Raw genomic sequence first — 26,116 nt, forward strand, 5'->3', positions numbered from 1 at the left:
CAATATTTTTCACATCATCTCCTGTAAGAATGATGTCATCCACATATACCACCATAACAACTATGCTTGAGTTAGTTTTCTTGATAAATAGTGTATGATCTGCCGCTGACCTGTTAAAGCCAAAGCATGACATCACTTCAAACAACTTTTGAAACCATGCACGAGGGCTTTGTTTCAAGCCATAAATCGCCTCTTTCAATCTACACACCTTCTGACACTCCCCCTCAACCTCAAAACCTGAAGGTTGTTGCATGTAAATTGTCTCAGATAGATCCCCATATAGAAACACATTATTTACATCTAATTGTCATAAGCTCCAACCATGATGATCAACTATTGAGAGAACAAGACGAATGGTGCCCATCCGTGCAACAGGAGAAAAGGTTTCAAAGAAATTAATACCATATGTCTGAGTATATCCTTTGGCTACTAATCTGGCCTTGTACCTTTCAATAGATCCATTTGATTTGTACTTTATTGTATATACCCATTTGCATCCAACAATGTCAGCATCTACTGGGGAATCAACTAAATCCCATATATGCTGAGACACTAAAGCATCCATTTCTTCTTGCATAGCCAGCTTCCAGCGGTTATCTAGCTCTGCCTGTTGATAGTTCAGATGAATCGTTTCAGCAGATAGGGCTGAAATAAAAAATTTCATCTGATTTCCAATTCTGACATCGGAGACAAAATGAGATATGGGATATAAGGTACATTGCCGTGTCCCCTTGCGTAGAGCAATAGGCCTGTTATCATCATCATGAAGATCACTATTGTCAGTAGTACTTACCTGAGGAGAAGAAGATGATGGAGGCACGGACAATGGAGCTCTACCTACATATACCAATGAAGGATTATTAAATCGTGAAGAGGATGAAGTTTGGTTTGGTACCAAGGGCACAAATTCCAAAGGAAAATGAGGTATAGGTAAGGGAAAAGGGTCAGCTGGACCAACCTGCAGCGGGGAACCGAAACTAGAGAAATATGGAGTGGGTTCCAAGAAAGATACATCTGCACTGACATACTCTCAGTGAGAAATAGGATCATAACATCGATATCCCTTTTGATTTTTCGGATAACCTATAAATATGCATTTTGTAGCTTGAGCAGATAATTTATCACGGTCAGGAACAAGTTTGTGTACAAAACAAACACATCCAAATATTTTTTGTGAGAAAGAGAAGAGTGGGGCATTAGGTTTTAGGATATGTAATGGAATTTGATCACCCACAGAAGATGAAGGCATGCGGTTGATCAGATAACAAGCAGTGGTAATCGCATCACCCCAATATAACGCAGGAACATTGGATTGAATCATAATGGTCCTGACAACATCAAGCAGGTGCTGATGTTTTCGCTCAGCTACCCCATTTTGTTGAGATGAATAGGCACAGGAAGTTTGGGGTTGAATGCCATGATCTTGGTAAAATTGTAACAGAAGTTTTGATTTAAACTCAAGAGCATTATCAGTGCGAACAATCTTGACAAGAGATTCAAACTGAGTTTTTATTTCAAGAATTAAGGATTTGATAATACTTGGAACTTCAGATCGTTCTTTTATTAAAAACACCCATGACAACTTAGAGAAATCGTCAACAATAACAAGATAATATCGACATTGAGTCCTAATAGGAATCTTACTAGGACCCCATACATCTGCATGAAGAAGTTCAAAGACTTTATGACTAGACTGACTCGGACTTGAAGGGAACGAACTTCGATGATGCTTGCCCAACTGACATGCTTCACACTGAAATGATGTAGTGGAAGGAATTTGAGGAAAGACAGAACGAAGCTTTGACAATGAAGGATGACCAAGACGTCGATGCCACTGAACAATACTGGATGAGTGTTCCACTGCAGCATGAACAGTCCCCACTGAATGATGTAGGTAGTAGACTCCATTTTCTTCATAGCCTCCACCAATCTTCTTCCCCGTCAGCAAATCCTGAAAATGACAACCCATCGGATCAAATATCACTCTACAGTTTAATTCTTTTGTAAGACAGCTAACAGAGAGTAAACTTTGAGGAAAGTTGAGAGCATGAAGAACATTTTTCAACTGTAAGGAGGAGGATATAGAAATGTCTCCCTAACCAACAACCAGTGAGGAACTCGTATCAGCTAATGAGACTCCACGATGAACAGTAATATCCTTTAGATATGAAAAAACAAGTGAATTTCCATACAAGTGTCTGGATGAACCAGAGTCAATAATCCACTTACTGTTATTCGAATGAAGATGATTCCCTGTTGAATAGGCAACACCGGCTACAGGAGCAACCACCTGGATATGCTGAGAAGGATCCTACTTCCTGGGTGTGCAAACTAAGGAAATCTCTGTATGGGTTGAAACAGTCGTCTCGTTCTTGGTTTGAAAGTTTCTCTATGCAAATTCAAGGCTATGGTTTTAGAAGATGCTCTCTGGATCACTCGCTCTTTATTTACCAAAAGACAGACATCGTTATACTTCTTATATATGTTGATGACATTGTGATCACTGGGAATTCAGATAACCATGTGCAAGACGTGAAGCGGTTTTTAATGAAAACTTCCAAGATGAAAAATTTAGGAGAGTTGAGGTACTTCTTTGGTGTGGAAGTTGACAGACAACAGGACACATTGACACTCATGCAACAAAAATACACTCTTGATCTTCTGGAAAGAGCCGGGATGACAAATTGCAAACCAGTCAACACTCCCAGTGTATTACATCAAAGGCTGAGCTCTGAAGATGGTCATCTTTGTGTCAACCCTACAACATATAGAAGCCTCGTGGGGATGCTGCAGTATTTGACCTTTACCAGACATGATATAGTTTATGTTGTCAATCAGGTATCCCAGTTTATGCATGCTCCAACGGAAGGTCATATGGAAGTTGTGAGGCGCATTCTACGCTATTTAAAAGGAACTATAGGAGACGAACTTGTTTATCGCAAGAACAATAACCTACATGAAGAGCATGAACTCATCACTTATACAGACGCAGATTGGGCAGGAGATCCAGATGAGAGACGATCTGTCTCTGGATATTGTTATATATTGGACACAATTTAGTGTCCTGTAGCAGCAGAAAACAAAAGGCAGTGGCACAATCAAGTATAGAGGCTGAATATAGGTCGATGGTTGCAGGCACGACAAAAGCTACATGAATTAGATACTTATTGAGTGGCCTTGGAGAGATAATTATTCGATCATTTCTTCTACGTGACAATCAAAGTGCAATAAACATTGCGTGTAATCCTATTCAGCATAGCAGAATGAAGCATATTGAGATTGATCAACATTTTATACGGTAGAAAGTCGAGATGAAGAAGATAGAACTACGTCATGTTCGAACAGAAGATCAAGTGGCAGACTTGTTTACCAAGGGGTTAACAGGACGTCGATTTTGGCTATTGAAGAGCAAGTTGTACATGCTTCAAAACCATGTACAACTTGAGGGAGGGTGTTAAAATATAGTATGCGTATGGATCTGGATCCAAATCCATACGCACGTTAAATAGAACACGCAGAATGATGTTTCATTAACAGCAATTTTGTAATATCTCTGTAATATCATCCCATTGTATTCTTGCTTCTATTTATAAGAATTAGGGCTTAGAGGTCGTGCGTGTTCTGCCGCCCCAGTTTTGTGCTTCTCTCTTTCTCTTTGTTTCCTGTGCAGGTGAGCCGTGAAGTAAACCTATCTCTCACTCGATTTCTTATAATTAGTAGTATCGCAAGTACTGCGCAGCATGCTGATGCTGCGATATATTGAATGAAAGATCTGTGACGATCTCGTATTCTGTATTTTACACAATGTTGTTCAAGTGGTTAAAAGATAGGATCTTGTCAAACTAAATATTTGTTGCATCAGTTCTTTTGTGAAACAATGTTGTTAGGGTTTCTTTTAAGAAACCCATACCCCTCTCAGCGTAGTCATACTTTTAGATATGTACGATATGTTTGTACTATGATGAGTAGGATGAGTGGTCTGTGGTAACCTCGAAAACATGTGATGGCACTTTGTTGTAATTACATACTGATGATGTTCGCCTCCACAAGAAAGATGCTCGTATTCGTTTGAAGGACCAAAGCATGTCCAATTTAAACTAGAATGATTACACCATTTATTTTTGCAATACATTAATACAGGTGTTTCTCTTGAGAAACCCATATCTCTCTCATCATAGTCATACTTTTAGACAGGTACGGTATGTTTGTACTATGATGAGTAGGATGAGAGGTCTGTGGAAACCTTGAAACATGCGATGGCATATTATTGAAATCACATAATGGTGATGTTCGCCTTCACAGGCAAGATGCTCGAGTAGGTTGAAAGACCAGAGTATGTAGAATGTATCTTCAGTTAAATAACACCTGACGCACTTATTTGACCCGTTGTTTTTATCAAGGGAGATGATGGATTGGTACAAAACTCTAATGGACAGGTTGTTAACAACCACCCCTTGGGCAAATGACTCAGTGTCCTCAGTCATCGGAGTTAGGGGGCAGGACTATCAGAGATTATCCTAGGTGGTGAATCTCATAGACTTCTATAGAAGTAGGATGCATTCGTTGTCTACGAATGGCTTCGGAGAATTCTCTCTCGGTCACTGGCTGTCCCCTTAAGAGAAAACTCAACTAGCTATTCAGGGTAATGAAAATACATGGCATAATAGACCCCCGAACTAGTCTCAATTGTTTCTACATGTCGTGCCTTGTGCGTACCCGCATTGCCAGCTAATATCGAAACAAAGTTATCATGTTCAGAACACTGGTTGACTTGAGTCACTTGTGTTATGTAACTGCTTGTCTTGTAACTGCTTACATCTTGTGATCAATGAATTGCCTACATCTTGTGATCAATGAACTATTTATCTTATGTCAGCTAACAACTGTTTGTTTGCGTAATCAATTACTCATGTTAGAAATAGCTTATTTAGTCGCATAATCAATTGCTTATGCTAGAAATAGCTTATTTGATTGCATAATCAATTTCTCATGTTAGAAATAGCTTACTTGGTTGTATAATCAATTGCTCGTACTAGAGATAGCTTACTTATTTGGGCAATCAACCACTCATGCTAGTTATAGCTTATTACTTGCTAAAATTGCTTAATTTTGTTTCATATTGTCTTACTTGTGGACCTACCAGTTTTTCGTGAAACTGACCCATTTTATGGGCATAGTTGATGTTTGGGTTTGTACGGCCTACGATAGCACGATAACATGATAAGATCAAGATAAGACTATTTTCCTAACGTTTCGCTCCTGAGGACATTTCTGTAATTTTGCATAAAAGTTTCCTAAAAAATTTCTCATTTGTATAAACTTTAAATTATTAAAACTGTGTTTCAAAATCTTTTGGGTTTCAATGAATATACGGAGTTTCAAATCTGTTGTGTGAAGGAAGGTTTGTGCTATAATGCACCCAAGGTCCATTGACTTGCTATTTAAAACACCATTTTCCGCAGAACTGCAATTTTAAACTCTGAAAAATGATAAACTTAAAGCTTTCAAACTTTTCATAAAAAGTTACAAGTCTTGGATTTTGGGGGCGTTACACAAGAGGAAAACCCCTATTTATAACCAAATGAGAGGGAGAGTGGGGGCAGCCCAACAGTTGGTTGGGGTTGTCCCAATCAGTCGCATGATATAAAATATATAAAAACAAAAAACAATAATAAAAAAGGAAAATTACAAACTGAGCCCCTAGTGGGCTGACCCTTATTACAAAAGGAAATGACCGAAATACCCACCCTAATGGGTATTTCGGTTTACATACAACTATATATATATATATATATATATATATATATATATTAGTTACACAATCTTAACTCTTCTGATCTGCCTGTACATGTAAGCATATAATGGCAGTGTGGGATGAATAGAGAACAAAAAATAATAAGACCAAAAGTACTTTCAGAAAAAAACAAAGCAAAAGCTAAATCATGTTGTAAATCAAAATCATTTCTTTATTAAACAAAAGAAGGGACAGCTATTGAAGAATAAGTACAATAACAACACATCCTGGAAGAAACTAACTTACAATGTAAAGAAGATAGCAAGCAGCCCCCGAGATAATATAAACAGCAGAAAAATGAACCCACAGCCTGCACAAGAGTTCTGAGTTTGATTAAAATGACAAGCATACACCATTGTAATGAATGAACAGAAGGGCTGCATTCTTCAATATTGAATAAATAAAATCAGTAAAAGGCTAAATCTTTTAATATGTTACGACAAACCCAAAAAATAACTCACTTGCAGTTTTTACAATTTGGCACACCATTGGACATAATCTTAGCACATTTTAGCACCAAAAAGACTAAAGTTGTCTTACATGTGGGAAAAAAAAGGAATCCAATATACTGAGTGAGAAGAAAAGAATGATGGCATATAGTGCCTTTGTTGTGGTACAGAACCACTCTAACTTATGACAGTAAACACTTGATTTACAAAGATTTAATCTCCAAAAGCAAAAATAATCTTGGGATCATGCTTAGCATGTTCTATTTACTATTATATATGTCTACAGGTCAACAGCAATTTAGTAACAGTCAACCAGCTTAATATACATCATAAATTTAGTTTCAATGTGCAGTCAACATAACAACATTAACATTGTTTTGAATGCCAATAAACATGACAGCATGAACACAAATTATAACCAGTTCGCTAACAGTCAAGACAATATTAATCTAGTAACCAGTACGCATGTTTCATCACAGCCAACAAGATCAGCTCATAAACAGGTTGATTAACTTCTTAAAAAAACAGATTTAATATTCTTTTTAACGCACCCCCGAAACCCTTCCCCGACTCCCAACTCTCCTCTGAAAACCCCAACACCCCCCCCCCCCCGACGCCTCCCTGTTCTTCCTATTTCTCACTCTTGCTCGTAGGAGCTCTCCTCACGCCGACGCAACCCAGACCAGCGCTACCTCCCCCAGGTCTGTTGCTCCCTCTCTCTTCCCTCATTTTCTTTCTGTTAGCACCAGGCAGGAGGGCGCCGCCCCTCCTGCCCTCTCTCGTCTCTCTATTTGTAACTCCCCCAAAATCCCAGACTTGTAACTTTTTAGGGAATTTTTGAAAGCCTTTTAATCATTGCTTTATCAAAGTTTTAAATAACAAGTCAGCAGAAAATGGCATTTGTGAAATAACAAGTCAACGCACCTTGTGCGCATTACTTGCGAAACTTTTTCTTTACACAATGGATCTAAAACTCCGTACATTCAAAATCAAATAGATTAAAAAATGCAGTTTTAATAATTTAGAGTTTATACAAAAGAGAAATTTTCAACGAAACCCTTATGCAAAATAAAAAAAATTGTCCTCAAGAGCGAAACGTCAGGAAAAGAGTCTCATCTTGATACTATCACGTCATCGTGCCATCGCTTGTCGTACCGACCGAATCATCACTTGTAGCCATAAGACGGGTCAGTTTCATGAAAAACTAGTATGTACACAAGTATAACAATTTAGAACAAAACTAACACATATTTTACATCATACATGATATGCAATTTAACATAAGTAAAAATAAGCATGTTAATCTTGTTTTTGTATCGTTCCAATATTATCAGATGTCTCCTAAAAGTGAGCAAAATGAGCATAATAACAAAATTCAGAACCCAAACTAATATATATTGTTCCTTTCGCGGTGTAAAAGTCCAAATAAGTAAAATGAACATGATAACTTTGTTTCGATATTAGCTGTCCTGAGGTAGGAGAAACGTAAAAACAATTGAGATTGTCCGGGGGTTTGTTATGCTATGTATTTTTGATACCCTGAACAGCTAGCTGAGTCCATTCCTAAGGGGAAAGCTAGTGACCGAGAGAGAATTCCCAGAGGCATTCGTGGCAAGGGATGTACCCAACTTCTGCAGAAGTCCATGGGATCTACCACATAGGATAAGTCTTCTGCACTGGATTTTGAAGGACTAGTACGAGCACTGGATTTTGAAGGACCGGTTTTGATAAAAGATGATCAACCCGAGGGTCGAATTTGAAAAAAGGATCAGTGAAAACTAGCTTTGAAAAAGAAAGCTCACCTTGAAGGTTGGTTTTAGAAAAGACCGGTAAAACTAGTTTGATGAAAAGGAGCTCAACCCTGAAGGTCGATTTTGAAAGGGACCGGTTCAAACTAATTTTGATAAAAGAAGATCAACACGAGGGTTGATTTGAAAAGACCGATAGACTAGTTATTGAAAAAGAGGTTCAATGCGAGGGTTGAATTTAAAAAAAGACCGGTACTGACTAGTTTTTGATAAAAGGAGGCTCAACCCGAAGGTTGGTTTTGAAAGAGATCGGTTAAGGACTGATTTTTGATAAAAAGATGCTCGACCCAAAGGTCAATTTTGAAAAGACCGGTGTTTTGAAAATTCTTTGTGACCATGATGGGGATTTTGCAAAAAAATTCAAAAAGGTGACCGATTTTGGACAAACCCTTATAGGTAGCCCTATCGTTCCTATGGATGGTCTCAGGATCATCCCTTATCTTGAATAGGGAGAAAGTTGATTGATGATAGAAAATTGATGATAAGAGAATCTCTCGACCCTGCCATGCACATAAGATGTTGGGGGCGAAAACCAAGTTTCATAATAAAAGATGCCCTAGTATTAGCAAAGAAAAGGATGTTGGATACTATAAATATGAAAAAAACCGATACTTTATTGATGAAATGTCACCAAATGACTGGGGGCTGAGGTGATAAACTAAGGAGAACATAAAAAAGAATTGGGGCTACATCGTCCCGACAAGAAAAGAACAAGAAAAATATTGGCATTGCGGCTTTAAATTCGTCCACTTGACAGAAACAGTTCCTTTATCCTAGATTTTCCAAATCAGAAGGTGCCTGGCTGACTCTCCTCCTCATCTTCTACAAGAAGATTCTTATCGATACAATCTTGGACAATATTCTTTAAGACAAAACAATTTTCGGTATCACGCCCTATTGCTCGGTGGAATTTACAAAATTGATCATTCCATTTCCCCAGGGTAACAAGAGGATCAACAATCTTTGGAAGTTTAATCATCTCTTTAGACAACATGTATTTAAGAACCTTTTCAAGAGGCTGATCTAAAGGAGTAAACTCGCGGTCATAACCCCAACTGTCACACTTTGGCCTTTTCTGAGTATTTGTTTTCTGCTGGGGGCTGAACTGGGAAGACTTATCGCTCTGGTTGAAGGTGTTGCCCCTTTTGCCTTTATTGTTGCCTTTGTCGGGATAAGAACCTCCCGAGCTGTTGTTGTTGTAGTTTTACCACCCTTATTATGATTACCATTGTTGTTTTCGGTGGTGTTCATTGAGAAGGTGACGAGTGCCTTCTTCTTGATGTCTTGACTGGTCTTCGAGAGTGTGATGCCCTTGTACACACCATTTTTCATCCCCATTTCGAGTCATTCGGCTCGTTCTGTCAATTCAATGAAAGATCGTGATGGAGAGATAGAAATAAAGCTTCTCAAAGGTTGAGCGAAATTGTTCAGGATGATAGACAGTGCATGCTCCTCTGAGATCGGATTCCTCATTTTATTGCAAGTCGATCTCCACCTACGAATGAAATCTTTTGCTTTCGCATTTTCTTTTTACTTGAGGTTGCAGAGATGATTCAAGGTAGGTAGAGCCTCAGTGTTGAAAAGGAACCGCTCAATAAATAAGTTAACAACTTTGTCGAATTCCCGCAGTTAAATGGGGTTGATATGCTCCATATACCACTTTGCTGCAATGTCTTCCCGGTTGCGAGGAAATCATCTAAGTAGGGCTCTGTTGTCCTTTCTTAATCTATTACATTCCGCAAAAAACATGACCAGGTGGGCCTTGGGATCGTCAGTCCCATCAAACTTGATAAATTTATAGGGAAGATCCTCCAGACTGTCTTCCTCTTCAAGACCATCATAGAAATCTTCACTGGTGTATACCTTTTTGCCATTGTCTCGAGCTTGCAGATCCTTGATCATACGGGTCATCACCTTGAGTTGTTGTTGGATCGGATCCTTATCTGGAATCTGAATCTTGGGCTTATTTACTAATTTGGGCTCTTCAATTTGAACAGTCTTCTTGAACTGATGCAGAGGATTTTGAATAAAGGCCGATTGTTCTTCCTCAGAATCCTCTTCTGCCGAATCTGCCTTTCCAGAAGCACTGTCATGCTGAGACTTCTTTTTATTGATCTTGACATGCTTTTTCATGGGTTTGCCCTTGGTTTTCTTTTTGGAGGGCATCTTTCCTGATCCTGTCCCAGTTTGTTCTGACAGCATTTTTGTCATCATCTTATGGAACAAATTATACATGGTGGGATCGATATCATCTCCACCTTCTTGTCCCTGTCCTTTGGATGAACTGGGGGAACTCATTTCTTCTGTATGGTTGTTGTACTGCGGTGGGACGGTCTTCTTCCCGGACCTTGTCTGAACCATACGACAATGCCAAGATTTTCTGAAGAACAAAGGATGGTTAGACCGATAGAAATTTTTTAGAAGGACAATGGATAAGTAAGAGTTAAACAATGAGAGTCAGGTTGACAATTGAAGAGAATATCCCATTACGAGGGATTGGATCGTCACAAAAATTGCGACAATTGAGTCATCACCCCTATAAAGGAAGTAAACAACTAAAATGTGCCTTGTTACCCAGGCGGGGTCATCAACCATGATGGAAATGCTACTTTGAAAAAGAATGCCTTTCGACAAAAAAAATCCATATGAAAGAAAGAATTTTATTGGAAGGATGATAAAATGATGGACAAAAAGGTGTGTGGACAATTTCCCACCACTCTAGATAATCAGAAGACACATTGGTGCCAAGAAAAATAGATAGAGTAATAAAAGGGCTCCATTTATTAAAGATGAAATGTAGCAAGATCGAGATCAGATTGAAGAATCGAGATCTAGGATAAAAAGAAGAGAAAATACACGCCTGGAGTTTTGAAAAGAAACAGGGAGGAATTTAGAGAAGACTTTCAGGGTTTGAGAAAATTATTCTGAAAAAATACCAGAAAATGTAGAAAATAAGCAAGAAACTGTGCATAATCACATTCATATCATAACAAGGTTGCACAAACAAGGATTCACATACAACACTCCCTAAAGGCTAACCCTATCATGCAATTTTTTTGAAAAAGACTCGTAGGACCCTAACCTGACTCTAAAGGTTCAGATCATTTGTATCCAATCATGCTATGCCTAATACTCGAGGCGAGACTCAATGTACGTGGCATAAAAATATATTCAGGGTTCTAAGGGTATGGATTTTCAACATCTTTGAGCGCCTACCAATATATTTTGGACTATGTCCCTCGGTACGTGACAGAGGGGTTATTAGCCTAAATAAGTGGCCCAGTTGTGAAGCTTTGTCCCGAACTATGGTCCAGGAAGAAAGCCTAGCAACGTGGTGGCCGGGACAACATTAGGTAGGGGATGTTTTAGAAATATGAGTCATGCATGCAAGAAATCAGAAGGCTTTAATGCAATTTGACATAAGATAGAGCTTTAAAATAAGAGAGCACACATTTGCATACAAGGTTTGCATTCAACACCGAGATTGAGGAGGATTGTATTTGACCTAGGTCTAAGTGAGCATGAAAAGATCTCCTCAATCAGTCCTATCAAACCATGCCTAAGCCTACATGCATCAATGTCAGCTAGGTCAGATTCTGGCTCCTAGGTTTATAAATAAAGACTGACATTATAGAATAATAACTTAGACAAAAGGCAAGGCATAAGTTCAATCAATTTGAAGGAAGACAGGTCAAATCTCGGTCGCCAAACATGTTCTCATGCAAAATTTTACTTTTGCAAGTCAACTGACCTTTTGAAAAAGATTTTGAAAACTCGCCTCCATTTGAAAAAATTCGAGAAAACTTGAGAGAATGGGACTCATCTGTCAGTACGAGGTTCAACCGTTCCTGACGCCTTAACCAGGGGTAATCGAACCAAAGATTGAACAATATACCTTGTTTTGTTTAAATGTCTAAGAAATTATTCTAAATCCTAGAATACATAATGAAACAAACATATATGTGATATGATTTCTAAAAGATATTTATGGAAAACATGATGCATGTTTAAAATTCTTGAAAAGCACTTTGAAAAGAAGAATATTTTGAAATCGATTTTCTGAAATTGAATTGCTAAAAGATCAAAGGGTTGGGCGTGTAGCCTTGTGAGATCATGCATGATGCAACCTGATCTAAGTGACATGAATGCAATTTGTGAAAATACTTTCTGAAAGATTTGATAAAAATTCATTTATAAAACTCTTTTGATGAAAACAAATTTTTGTGCCTTATAGAATTTAAATAAAATAAATTCACCACACATACCTGACAAGTTTGAGATTTTGGGGCATTACAATTTCTGCTTAATGCGTCTGTAACAACGTTGGCCTTTCCTGGATGGTACAATATAGCAAAATTGTAATCCTTCAGGAACTCTACCCATCTTCTCTATCTCAAATTTAGCTCCTTCTCCAAAAAGATATATTGAGATTCTTATGATCATAGAAGACCTCAAAAGTCTCACCATATAAATAATGCCTCAACAACTTAAGTGTAAAAACTACTACAGCTACGTAAAAACTACTACAACTACCTTCAAGTCATGGGTGGGGTAATTTCGCTCATGAGTCGTCAACTATCTTAAAGCATATGCAATCACCCTACCATGTTGTATCAACACACATCCCAAACCAATACCCAAAGTATCGCTATACACAACGAAGCCTCCTCAGCCACTTAGTAAGGCTAAAACTAGGGCCGAAGTTAGCCTCTTCTTCAAGGTTCTAAAACTCTCATCGCAGTGCAGCGTCCACACATACTTTTCTCCCTTAAACAATAACTTTGTCATAGGGGCAACAATTCTGGCAATATCCTGAATAAATCATTGATAATAGCCCGCTAAGCCCAAAAAGCTAGGGACTTTCGTGACACGCTTTGTTGGTTCTCATTCCATCACTGCTTTCAGCTTCGCTAGATCAACTTTAATACCATGACCAACAATAGCGTGGCCCAAAAACATCATTCTATCAAGCCAAAACTCACATTTCGAGAACTTGGCATAAAGCCTATGTTCTCGCAGCGTCTCCAAAAAAATACGATAATGAACTCGATGTTACTCTGCATTCTCTGAATACACCAAGATAACGTCGATGAACACGATCACGAACTAATCTGGGTACTGGTGGAAAACTCGGTTCATCAAATCCATAAAAATTGTAGGAGTATTCATCAACCCGAATAGCATCACCACGAACTCATATTGTTGATATCGAGTACGAAATGCTATCGAGGACCCTACTGATGTTGAATCTGTTGCAACATCGGCCGTTGCTGTAAAGGTTGTGGAGCAGCTACCCTCTGAGAAAAAAATATGATAAAGTGGCTCTTCTGACTACAATGCAAACATGCACCAGTCTCTCTAGGACAAGGTTGTCCTGCATGATTTCTCTGGCATCTACCAGCGGACTGTGTCTGCTGTCGCTATTGTCTTTGTCCTATACCTCTGCTGCTTCTGATATGGGGCTTGCCTATGGTTCTTCTGAAATGTCTTCTTCAAGAACTTCTATGAATCCTTCTTCGTCCCTGATGAAGATAGAGATGGCTCTACCTTGCTCGAATTCTTCTTTGAGGATGTCCAGTATTCGTCAATGATGTTGGCCGCCTCGATCGCCTCCAACAGTGTCTGAGGGTGCCCAACTAGAACCTTGTTACGTAGTCCATCACAAAGTTCAAATGCGAACTTTAGTGCTCGTGCCTTATCCATCGGAAAAGTGTTGGGAAAATATCGCTACAAGTGTCGAAATCTGCTCGTGTACTCTAACAGGGTTGTGCTACCCTGTTCCAGCTCCAAAAATTCATGGGCCTTCTTATCTCGAGCAAAGTCAGGAAAATAAGTCTCCAGGAAAGTCGCTTTGAACTCCTCCTATGGAATGACTGCGACTCCTCTAAATCTGATCTCTTTAGTGGTCTTCCACCACTTTGCTGCATCATCTACAAGTCGGTAAAATCCAAAAAAGGTCTTCTCATCAAGTACACTTAGGATCTCGAAGACTCCTTCGATCTCCTAAAGCCAAAACCCTGTATGCTCGGGATCTGACTTCCCCCTAAAGGAAGGGGGATTGAGAGTCATAAATTTCATGTATGTCACTGCTTGTGATACATATTTTCATAATTTGATATTCTAAGAAAATCGAAAATCTCAAGATTTAAACATATGTATGAATATATATAAAAATCGTCACTTTATATAAGTATATATATTCTTTTAAGTTGGATTTTCTTTTTTCATCAAATATTTTACATGAATCTGATTTAAAACCCTTTCTTCCCGTGTGAATCTAGAGAGCAACCCATACCTTTGTTTGAAAATGAAAAAGACTGAAAAAATCATCGAATGATCAACGAGGGAGATGGATTTCCTCCTCTTCTTCTTCTTCTTCTTCTTCTTCTTCTTCTTCTTCTTCTTCTTCTTCTTCTTCTTCTTCCTTCTTTTTTTCTTCCTTCTTTTTTTCTTTCTTCTCTCTCTCTCTCTCTCTCTAGAATATCCAGCCCCTTATTTAAATGTCTCTAGAATTTTTTTTTGTCTTAACCTCTTCTATTTTTATTTGTTTTAAATTTTTATTTAAGAGATATCTCTAGAGGGTGACGTCCCCTCTAGAGGACTCTCTCCTTTAGAGGATAGAGTTCTACCTGTAAAACCCAGTTTAAAAAAAAATTAAAGAGATCGGACCCGGGTCGGGTCCAGACCCGACCCGGATCCAACCCTTGCCCAGCCCCTCGAAAACCTTTTTCAAAGGGCTGGCAGCCCACGGCAGGGGGGGGGGGGTCTCCGACGACACAGGGGGCGGGCCCTGTGTGCGCGCCCTCCTTATTAAAGGGCAAGAGGGGAAAGGGGTGGGCTTACGAAGCTCCCCCGACCCCCCGACTCTCTCTCTCATCTCTCGTCTCTCCCCTCCCCGACTCCATCTCTCCCTCGTTCCCTCACTCTCCTCCCCTGCGAGCCCCGCCGGCGACGTCCCCCTCTCCGGCGAGCTCCCTTCTCGGCAACCACCTCCCTGATGTCCTCCCTTTTCTCCGGCAGCCCCAGGTGAGTCCCCTCCCTCTCATTGTCTCCTCTCCTGTTACGGCAGGCAGGGGCCAAAGGCCCCTGCGACTCCCCCTCCTTCTGTTCACCTTCCGGCAGGGGCCATCGGCCCCTGCCCCTCTTTTTTAGTCCCGCATGGGCCAATGGCCCCTGCCTGCCCCCCCCCCCCCCCCCTTTTTCTCCACGAACGACAGGGGCCATTGGCCCCTGCCCTTCTCTTTTGGCAGGGGCCGATGGCCCCTACTCTTCTCCTAGAAAAGAGAAGCAGGAACCACTTTGGCTCCTGCCTCCCTTCTTTTGGAAAAACCCAGCAGGGGCCAATGGCACCTGCCCCTCTCTAGACCGATGCCCCTGTCCCATTTTCTTGTCGAGCAAAACTCGACAGGGGCCATTTGGCCCCTGCCTTGTCTTCCGAGGGCCACAGGTGTGCATTTGTCCCCTGCGACCTCGTCTCTCTCTCGTTTTGCCTTCCGTCAGGCCAACAGAAGGGGGTGGGAAGCCCCCCTTCCATTCGAGGTTGGAGAAGCCGAGTCTCCCCTCTACCTTTGCTCGTTTTTATGCCGGCTAAACAACGTACTTTTGCAGTGTTACGCAACGGAGCCCGTTCGCGCCCCGCGAACTAAACCGACGATCACCTACGTTCGTAGACGACTTCATTCTCGCAATACCCCAAGGTAGGAGAAGTTGCACAAGGACTTAAATAATTAAATCAAGCTTAAATAATTAAAGATCGAAAGGACTTAATGATATATTTATATACATATACGTATATAAGTACATTTTTAATTCAAGGACGTGGTTTCGTGATCCTTGTCCTTGCTTTCGCATTTCCTATTTATGTTGTCGTCGCGCTTTGCGCCCAGGCTTTTGTTTTAGATTTAATTCAATGATGCGGTTTCGCGATCCTTGTCCTTTGCTTTCGCATTTGCTGTTTTAGTTTGCCGTCGTGCTTTGCGCCCAGGCTTTTACTTTCGTATTTACTGCTTACTGTCTTTTAATTCAAGGACGCGGGTTCGCGATCCTTGTCCTTTGCTTTTGCATTTCCTGTTTCCGATTGCCGTCGCGCTTCGCGCCCAGGCTCTTGCATTTTCGCATTATTGTCTCTCGTTTTTGCCTTGCTATAGACTCAGCGTATTCGGGAGGAATACCTATTCCACTTTTTACCCGATATATTCTGGGATAACCCTTGATCTAGGGCAAGACCAAGTTGTTGGGTGATGGGTTCATTTTTGAAGCCCATTTACCAAAACCAGTGTCGTGACTTACATAGCACCCAGACACTGCGTCATCGGATGTCAGATTCGAGAAAATCACATGTCATATGTTGGCAAGTTGTGTGTCGTTTTGAAGATTTGAAATGTTAAAATAGCTTTTAAAAATATTATATCTCTGCAAAACACACTCCCGAGGCTCCTATTAAGGACCTATATCCCTTTCCTCGTAAAGTGTACTCTTGAACATGCGAGGCATGTTAGTACTACGACGATTGGATGAGAGAGTCTTATGACCTCGATTAGTGCTTAGTGCACGTTGAAAACACATATAAAAATGGGATCGCCTTCATAGGCAAGATGCTCGTTTCGGTCTAATGGACCAGATCATGAAGAATGAGGCAACGGCTAAGAAACCCCGCCGCGCTCAATTCACCCTAGCTTCGTCAAGAGAGAGGATGAAGGGTACCAACTCCGATGGACAGACCATTTATGGCTTTTTAAAAGGGCAAAAGACCCGTTTTTCCCCAGTCATCGGAGGTTAGGGGGGGAGATAGGGGCTACATAAGTTAGCCTAACACTTCTGTAGAAGTTGGATGCATCCCTATCAGGCCTTGAGGACTTACTCTCTCGACCATCGGTCGTCTCCATAGGAATAGGATTCAGTCAGACAACCGAGGTATCTTAAAATACTTAACATAATGAACACTCGGTTTGGACTCGACTGTTTCGACTCACGCGCCATGTATGTACCCGCATGGTCGGTTAACAAGAAATAACTAAATTGAGCATGCTCACTTTTCAGTTTTTTGTACTTAGCTTATTCCTCCAGTCTATCTGCTTTGTTTGCTCGTTAGTACCTTCTGCATAAATTATCTATGCCTAATTTAGTTCTTTTTGTTTTTGTACTCTCCTACTAGTTTTTTCGCAAAACTAACCCATTTCATGGGTACAGGTGACGATTAGGTGCATCAGGCGATGGCGCGACTGCGAGATGATTTAAGGATCCACTGTTTCTGCTCATAGTTCTTCTCCTGGACATTTTGGTTTTTGATACGGTTTTCCCTTGAGGAAATCCAAATTTTGTACAAACTTGATACTCTCTTTAATAGAAGAAATGGTTTCCTAAGTATTATTGCAGATCGTCCATGGTAAATCTTTGTTTTCTCGCTAACGTGCCCAAGGTTGTCAAACCTGTCCTTTTTCTTTTAAAAGAAATCGTTTCCGTTGATTTTTAGAAATAAACTCTGTAAAGAAAAGGAATTTTCCAACTATTTCAAGAAAATTATAAGGTTCGAAATTTTGGGGCGTTACACTACCTTTGGTAGAACTCTATCTCCTCTAGAGGTTATCCTCTTATTACATTCTCTTTTTATAATTTTTTTTATATTATTTAAAGTTTTTTTATTAAGGATTCATCTAGAGGGTGACGTCCCCTCTAGAGAACTAATTTAGGTAGAGTTCTACTTCATGTAGAACTCCACCTTATCTATTAGATAAATCTATAATTTATCTAGTTATTTTATTTAATTAATTATTTAACATTTAATTATAAAATAATTTATTCTAAGAATATTCCAGAGGGTGTTGTCCCGCTCTAGAAGTGCTCCCATAGCTGAATTCTACTAAATTTAATTTTTAAATTGATTTTAAAGTTTTAAATGGGTCATATTTGGATTTCAGATCCAAATCTAGATCCAATATCCAAATACATATTCAAAATCCATATGGATCCAACTTGGACCAGATCCTAATCAATATGGATCCTAGACTGGGTCTAGATCCATATCAACTTGGATTAAACGAAGCGGATCCAGTCCGATCCATTGCAAAAAAAGGTAAAAATAGCGGTGGGTCATTTTTGAAAAACACGATTTTCGAGTCAACCGTAAACCGATTTCAGAAAAACAAAGTGTAATATCGCATGTTTTCGCACTTAGTCATTTTCGAAAATTTGGCTAAGTCTGAGAGAAAAATTGTTTGATTATCGATTTTAGACTAATGCTTTGGAGTCTGGGTTTGGCCCAGGTCTCATCGACAAGGTGTAAAACCCGTAAATTTTAAGGATTATTAATAAATAAAGAACTCATTTTTTATCTCCAAATTAGAAATGTGTTTCTACTTTTGAATTTTATTTATTTATTTATTACATATTCATTTATTCATTCAAGCCAATAAGGTATAATTTGCATTTATAGAACTATTTTGGGCTATAAATCACTATTTATATATATATATATATATTACATTTAAATATATTTTTGATGGAGTTTGTAAATTATTGAAGTGTATTTGTGTGTTATTTGACTCTTGGTAATGATTGATAGGGTAATTTGCTATTTTTGGCTAATCTTGTTATAATTGGTATTTTTTGAGTTTTTAGCATTTGCGATCGCACACGAAGGGTTCGTTGTATTGCTTGGGTAGCAGTTTTTGTGGACTTCAAAACTTCTCGGTCTTTTGAGTTTCGATTCATTATTCTTCACATTATTAAGGTAAGATACCTTAACTGAAGTTATAGAGAGCATGTTTAGGCACTAATTGTGTAAGCATGATGTTGCACTGAATATCTATAAAATCACACATTTAACCAATAAGGCTTCATGAACCAAAGTTCACTATTGAACTTAAACATTTATCGCATGTATTCATGATTTTATTTCACGTGACATTTAAATCATATCATACAGAAGCATATTATCATACGCATCATATCATCGCCACAAAGAACATTACACTTCGTAAATTGAACCTCAAAGCATGGGTAAACAAAACATGAGTTTCATGCATGCATACGTGAACATGCATATTTCATAATAAGAAGCAACTAAACCTAACATATATAACTCCTACGTAGTTCGAGATTTGCACACACGATAAAAGTCGTATGCATTTTTTCACCACATGAATCAATATATCACCTTAGATATAATTATGTAAGGGTTGGTCAAAATCTCATTGACCATCCTACTGTACATCATACGCATATATTTCTCAAGCAAACAAGACATACAAGTTCAAAACAATTTTTAACATTCGCTTGCATTCTTTCATACAAGAATAAATGAGTCCATATGACAAAACAATATATATAACATTCACATTGTGCATCGAACACGACTTATACATATTCATAGTAGTTATATGTGCATCATGTATGAAATTCATGCAAACACACAAAGCAATATAGTATGCGCAAACCAAAGTATGATGACACACATTGCGTATATATTATACATTCATAAGTGCACGGGCATTCAAACCCACACACAGGTGTACTTGCAGCAAACACACTCCATATTCTGCTAACTACAATCATAAAAAGCATGTTCTCCGAATTACAATCACAAGAGTCCTAGATATTCATAACTAAGTGAAGTGTGTGAGCATAACTTATATTTGTAATTTATTTAAATATTTAGTGCAACGACATCATGCTTACACAATTAGTGCCTAAACATGCTCTCTACAAGTTCAGTTAAGGTATCTTACCTTAATAATGTGAAGAACAGTGAATCAAAACTCAAAAAACCGAGGAGTTTCAAAGTCCGCAAAGACCGCTACCCAAGCAATACAACGAACCCTTGGAGTGTGATCGCAAATGTCAAAAACTCAAAAAATACCAATTTTAACAAAATTAGCCAAAAATAGCAAATTACCCTATAAATCATTACCAAGAGCCAAATAACTCCAATAATTTACAAACTCCATCAAAAATATATTTAAATGTAATATATAAATAGTGATTTATAGCCCAAAATAGTTCTATAAATGCAAATTATACCTTGATTGGCTTGAATGAACAAATGAATATGTAATAAATAAATAAATAAATAAAATTCAAAAGTAGAAACACATTTCTAATTTGAAGATAAAAAAAATGAGTTCTTTATTTATTAACAATCCTTAAAAATTACGGGTTTTACATCCTACCCCCCTTAAAAGAAATATTGTCCTCGAAATTTATACAATCATTTAAACAAGTGAGAGTATTCATCAGGTCATTGACCCTTCTTACAAAATTATATAGCGAACAAAAGATCACAAAATAAATATGAGTCTTAGGCATATTTTTAAGTTAACATAACAACATTTCAAACATCACAAATCATACAGGTCTTTCACATTTAATATTGACACATTTCATGTATGTGCATCTACCGGATTTAGAAACGAATACCTTACTTGCAACGGTCGTCTTACTCGCATCTCGTGGCCACTGTTACCAAACTGCTCTGATACCATTTGTAACGCCCCAAAAATTTTAACCTTAATTATAGTTCAAATATTGAAATTTTGAAACCAAATTTTTTTTATAAGTATAAGTAAATCAGATCTTATAATGCGGAAACGATTTCCAAAAATGGTTAAGACTTTGGGCGCGGTTACACTAAAGATAACAATCAAATCAAAATGTATGGGATATACACATTTCAAACCACATACAATATAAGACTGAAATATGAAGTGTTTTAATTTCATTTCAAAACAGAGTATGAAAAAATACTTCAGTCTTTACATGATCAAGTACTTAAAACGAAAAGATCATGAATACCAAGATCACAAGGTAAGGGTGGACCCTCGAGGATGCAGCTCGACCAGCCCTTCGCTCCAATTACTCATCAAACTTTACTTGCATTACCTGTCCCCTATAAAACGGGGACAGACTGGCTAAAGTTTGGTAAATCAACCCAAACTCAAACTTAAAGAAAACATATCAAGCATTTAAAGGTAAAGATATATTATTCATCCATCGTCAAGTGATAAACAAGGGAACAACGTCCTATGAGTCATTTATTTTAAGCATTCGAGCATAAAGCATTTAAAAGCATTTCATCACTTAATATTCTATTCAACCTTAACTCATGTAATAAAGCATAATCCATATGCATACAAGTCATCATATATATATATATATATATATATATATATATATATATACATCTAAGACATTCAGATCATTGCATCATTTTCATATGCATTCATAATTCTTATAAACAATAAGTCAAATCACATTTGACCATTCCAACTTGAAACACACGCCCATACCTTATAAGTAATTCAGTTAGATATTCATGATATACATCAATCATGATACATAGGTGTGATATATTTACTCAGACAATCATAATGCAATCATTTGCAATGAAACTATGTAGGCGTGATGTATCATTCACCTAATAAGTCAAAACTAGTCATTTGTATACGTGATGTGTCATTCACCTATACGCAAACATAAGCGTCACAATCATAACCTCATATCAAGATCTAAAATCAATAAGGATCTGATTATCATATCTGAGTTCAATATATAATCATGCTATAATAGAAAAGCCAAATCTATAGATTCATAACTGGTTATCTCAATCAACTCAAAAGATTATAACATTTCATTTATTCATAATAAAGATTTATAAAATTCACGTTGGATCACCTGGTCTGGGAAATGTACAACCTCACAAGGAGTTACCGCCCTAGACGGATGGTCTACCTGGTCTTGAACAATGCACTTCCTCACAGGAATATACCGTCTTCGCGGGTTACCCGCTCTTGGACAATGTTCTTCCTCACAAAGACTTACCGCTCTAGCGGGATTACCTGATCTGTTCATGCACACCCTCAAGGAGAATCCTTTAGGAACAGTTCCTCAACGGGTACCATATCTAGTAAAAACTATTATGATACATGCATCAATACAATTGACCACTCTCAGGGTCGATAGCCATCAACACGGGCATAAGCATGTATACAATCAAAGCATCACATCATACATCACTTCATATGGCATTAAAATTATAAAATCACACATTTAACCAATAAGGCTTTATGAACCAAAGTTCACTATTGAACTTAAACATTTATCACATGCATTCATAATTTCATTTTACGTGGCATTTAAATCATATCATACAGAAGCATATTATCCTACGCATCATATCATCGCCACAAAGAACATTGTACTTTGTAAATTGAACCTCAAAGCATGCGTAAAAAAAACATGAGTTCTATGCATGCATACGTGAACATGCACATTTCATAGTATGAAGCAACTAAACTTTAACATATATAACTCCTACGTAGTTCGATATTTGCACACACGATAAAAGTCATAAGCATTTTTTCACCACATGAATCAATATAGCACCTTAGATATAATTATGTAAGGGTTGGTCAAAATCTCATTGACCATCCTACCGTATATCATACGCATATATTTTTAAGCAAACACGACATACAAGTTCAAAACAATTTTTAACATTCGCCTGCATTCTTTCATATAAGAATAAATGAGTCCATATGACAAAACAATATATATAACATTCACATTGTGCATCGAACACGACTTATACATATCCATAGTAGTTATATGTGCACCATGTATCAAATTCATACAAACACACAAAGCAACATAGTACGCGCAAACCAAAGTATGATGACACACATTACGTATATATTATACATTCATAAGTGCTCGGGCATTCAAACCAGAGTTACCGAAAGCGCCTAGGCAAAAGGGGAAGCGCGCTTCGAAAGCGCGAAACGTCGCGCTTCCGAAGCGTGAGGGGAAGCGTCCCCCTTTTATGGGAAACGCGCTTCCCATAAATGGGAAACGCGCTTCCCCCACGCTTTCCCCACGTTTCCCCCTCGCTTCCCCATTTTTTCATTTTTTCGCTTCCCCCTCGCTTCGATTTCGCTTCCGAGACGGTTCAGAATTTTCTTCTAAGTGGTCCCATGCTTCCCCGCTTCCTAAATTTTTGAAAGTGCCTCGCTTCCCACTCCCGCTTCCCGTATCGCTTCCCGCTCCCGCTTCCTCGACTGGTAACTCTGATTCAAACCCACACATAGGTATACCTGCAGCAAACACACTCCATATTCCGCTAACTACAATCATGACAAGTATGATCTCCGAATTACAATCACAAGAGTCCTAGATATTCATAACTAAATGAAGTGTGTGTGCATAACTTATATTTGTAATTTATTTAAATATTCAGTGCAACGACATCATGCTTACACAATTAGTGCCTAAACATGCTCTTTACAAGTTCAGTTAAGGTATCTTACCTTAGTAACGTGAAGAACAATGAATCGAAACTCAAAAGACTGAGGAGTTTCGAAGTCTGCAAAAACCCCTACCCAAGCAATACAACGAACCTTTTGTGTGCGATCACAAATGCCAAAAACTAAAAAAATACCAATTATAACAAAATTTGCCAAAAATAGCAAATTACCCTATGAATCATTACCAAGAGCCAAATAACACACAAACACTCCAATAATTTACAAACTCCATCAAAAATATATTTAAATGTAATATATATATATAAATAGTGATTTATAGCCCAAAATAGTTCTATAAATGCAAATTATACCCTGATTGGCTTGAATGAACAAATAAATATGTAATTAATAAATAAATAAAATTCAAAAGATAGAAACACATTTCTAATTTGAAGATAAAAAAATGAGTTCTTTAGTTATTAATAATCCATAAAAATTACGGGCTTTATACAGGTAAAGTATGATGAGTAGTTGGAGCGAAGGGCTAGTCGAGCTGCATCCTCAAGGGTCCACTCTTACCTTGTGATCTTAGTATTCATGATGTTTTCGTTTTAAGTACTTGATCATGCAGAGACTGAAGTATTGTTTTTATACTCTGATTTGAAATGAAATTAAAACTCTTCATATTTCAGTCTTATATTGTACGTGGTTTGAAATGTGTATATCCCGTATATTTTGATTTGATTATTATCTTTAGTGTAATCGTGCCCAAAGTCTTAACCGTTTTTAAAAATCGTTTTCGCATTATAAGATCTGATTTACTTATACTTATCAAAAACAATTTGGTCTCGAAATTTCAATATTTGAACTATAATTAAGGTTAAAACTTTTGGGGCGTTACACAAGGTCTAGGCGAGCCAATCGAAACGTGAGAAAATGTTTAATTTTGACTTTAAATTCAAGCAAAATTCGGGTTATTTTTTGGCAAAATTCAGAATTTGATATTAGTGTAATATGTCGTTGAATGTGTCTTGAAATTCTGAGCGCAACGGTATTTTATTTTGCTCAATTTGGGCTACGGTTGGTTCGAAAATCGCGTTTTTCTAAAAATTAAGCAGATTATCGAAACAGATCTGGAGTCGGATTGGGTTGGATCCAATGTATATGATCCGAATTATTATGGATTTGGATCTTATTTAAGACCTACTTAAATCTGGATTTAATCCAGAACTTGATCCATTTTCGTTTTGGGTATGGTTTGAATTTTGAATCTGGATCCAAATCCAAGCCCTACGTTTTTCTAGCTTTAAATTCAATAAAAAGCTTTAATTTGAAGTTTAATAAGGTTAGGAAGTCTTTTGGGTTAATTTGGTCATTTTTGGAAGCTTTTAGATCATTTTAATTAATTAATATTTAGTAATTTATTTATTTATTAATTCCGAAAATTGGGTTTAGGGCTGAGTAGGACTTCTTAAAAGAGTCTTTATTCTTACCTAAGAGAGAGATTTAGGAAAACTTTAAAAAATACCACACTTGGAAAAAAAGTCAACAAGAGTTTTTAAAAAATTGGAAACAAGGGAGAGAGAGTTTCAAAATTTTGGAAACTCTCATTCGTCCCTCTAGAGAAGGGGGAGGGGATAACCACCCTCTTGGCTTACTTAAACAAAGAAAAGAATAAATAAAAAAAGAGGGAAAAATGAAGAGAAAAAAGGAAAGAAAGAGAGAGAGGGAAGAGGAAGAAGGAGGACCTTCTTCTACAGCCAACTAGTCCATTTTCCACCATTGTTCTTCATCCTTTTTTTTTATTTTTGCAAATATACGGGTCTCCGCTTTTGGATTCAAGTGGGAAATTGAATGCCGGTTTGATTTCTATGTAATAACTTGGATAAAAAACCATGGAAAAACGTTCATGTGATGATTTTCTAAAAAATACATGGATCTTTTCTCCCATGGCTTTATTTCTTAGTGTTTTCATCCTTTCCATGAAATGGAATTCTGTACATGCATGACAAAATTTTATTGCTTGATAAAAGTAGCTTTTTGAATGGGCGTTTTTTCCATCGCATAGGATGTTAATGCATGTGTAGTGGTGTGAAAGAGAGAATAAATCTGTGTAAGCATGTATAATTTTATAGAAACTTGCATGAGCATGTTTATACTTGATTTTGGTCATGATATAAATGTTTATTCCATGGATTTGTTATATATATATTTTGTGTATGCTTTTTATGCAAAAACAGAATTTCTTTTATGATAAAGAAATAGTTGTTATGGGTTTTTGGGTTGGGTTTCATGCCCTAAAGACTAGGTTATCAAGTGTTGGTGCTATTCATACGAATCATGGCTGGAATAAAATCAAGAACCTAACCCCAAATAGGTCCTGCAACGTTTTTTTTTTTTCTATTGAGGAGCACTTCTGAAAAATATATATATACACCAATAAATAAAAGGGAATCAGTTTTATTTTAAGGGTGCTTTGGAGTTAGGCAAAGCTGTTTGGGTGTATATATATACACACTTTCAAAGGGATCAAAGCCATATCTTGTGCATAAACGTATATGTTGTATATCTACTTGTCACAATAGAATATTAGACCAATCTTATGAGCTTATGTTTTTTTTCAGAAAGGCACTCTGTTTCTGTTTACATTATTATTATTATTAATTAATGGTCAACGTTGCATTTTTTTTTTATTGATAGTAACTGCACTGCAGACTGTTATTGTATCCCTATTATTTTATCGGTATGTCCCACTCTTGTGCATGGTCTGCCAGACCCAGCCGACCACCTCGGCTGGGCTGACCTATCCAGCCTAGGCCTGACAACTCT

General features: G+C 37.8%; 1 protein-coding gene across 3 annotated transcripts in view; it reads right to left on the reverse strand.

The window, feature by feature from the left end:
• LOC149848900 (hyperosmolality-gated Ca2+ permeable channel 2.3-like) overlaps positions 1-26,116 on the reverse strand; it is a 177,545-nt gene that overhangs the window by 144,646 nt on the left and 6,783 nt on the right. For all 3 annotated transcript variants that reach the window (XM_089997943.1, XM_089997926.1, XM_089997934.1), the window contains exon 4: positions 6,041-6,104. In XM_089997943.1, the coding sequence (XP_089854069.1) occupies positions 6,041-6,104 (64 nt within the window). The remainder of the gene's footprint in view (positions 1-6,040; positions 6,105-26,116) is intronic.

This window comes from Nuphar pumila, chromosome 1 (assembly GCF_984573655.1).
Source record: "Nuphar pumila chromosome 1, dmNupPumi1.hap1.1, whole genome shotgun sequence".
Lineage (NCBI taxonomy): Eukaryota > Viridiplantae > Streptophyta > Magnoliopsida > Nymphaeales > Nymphaeaceae > Nuphar > Nuphar pumila.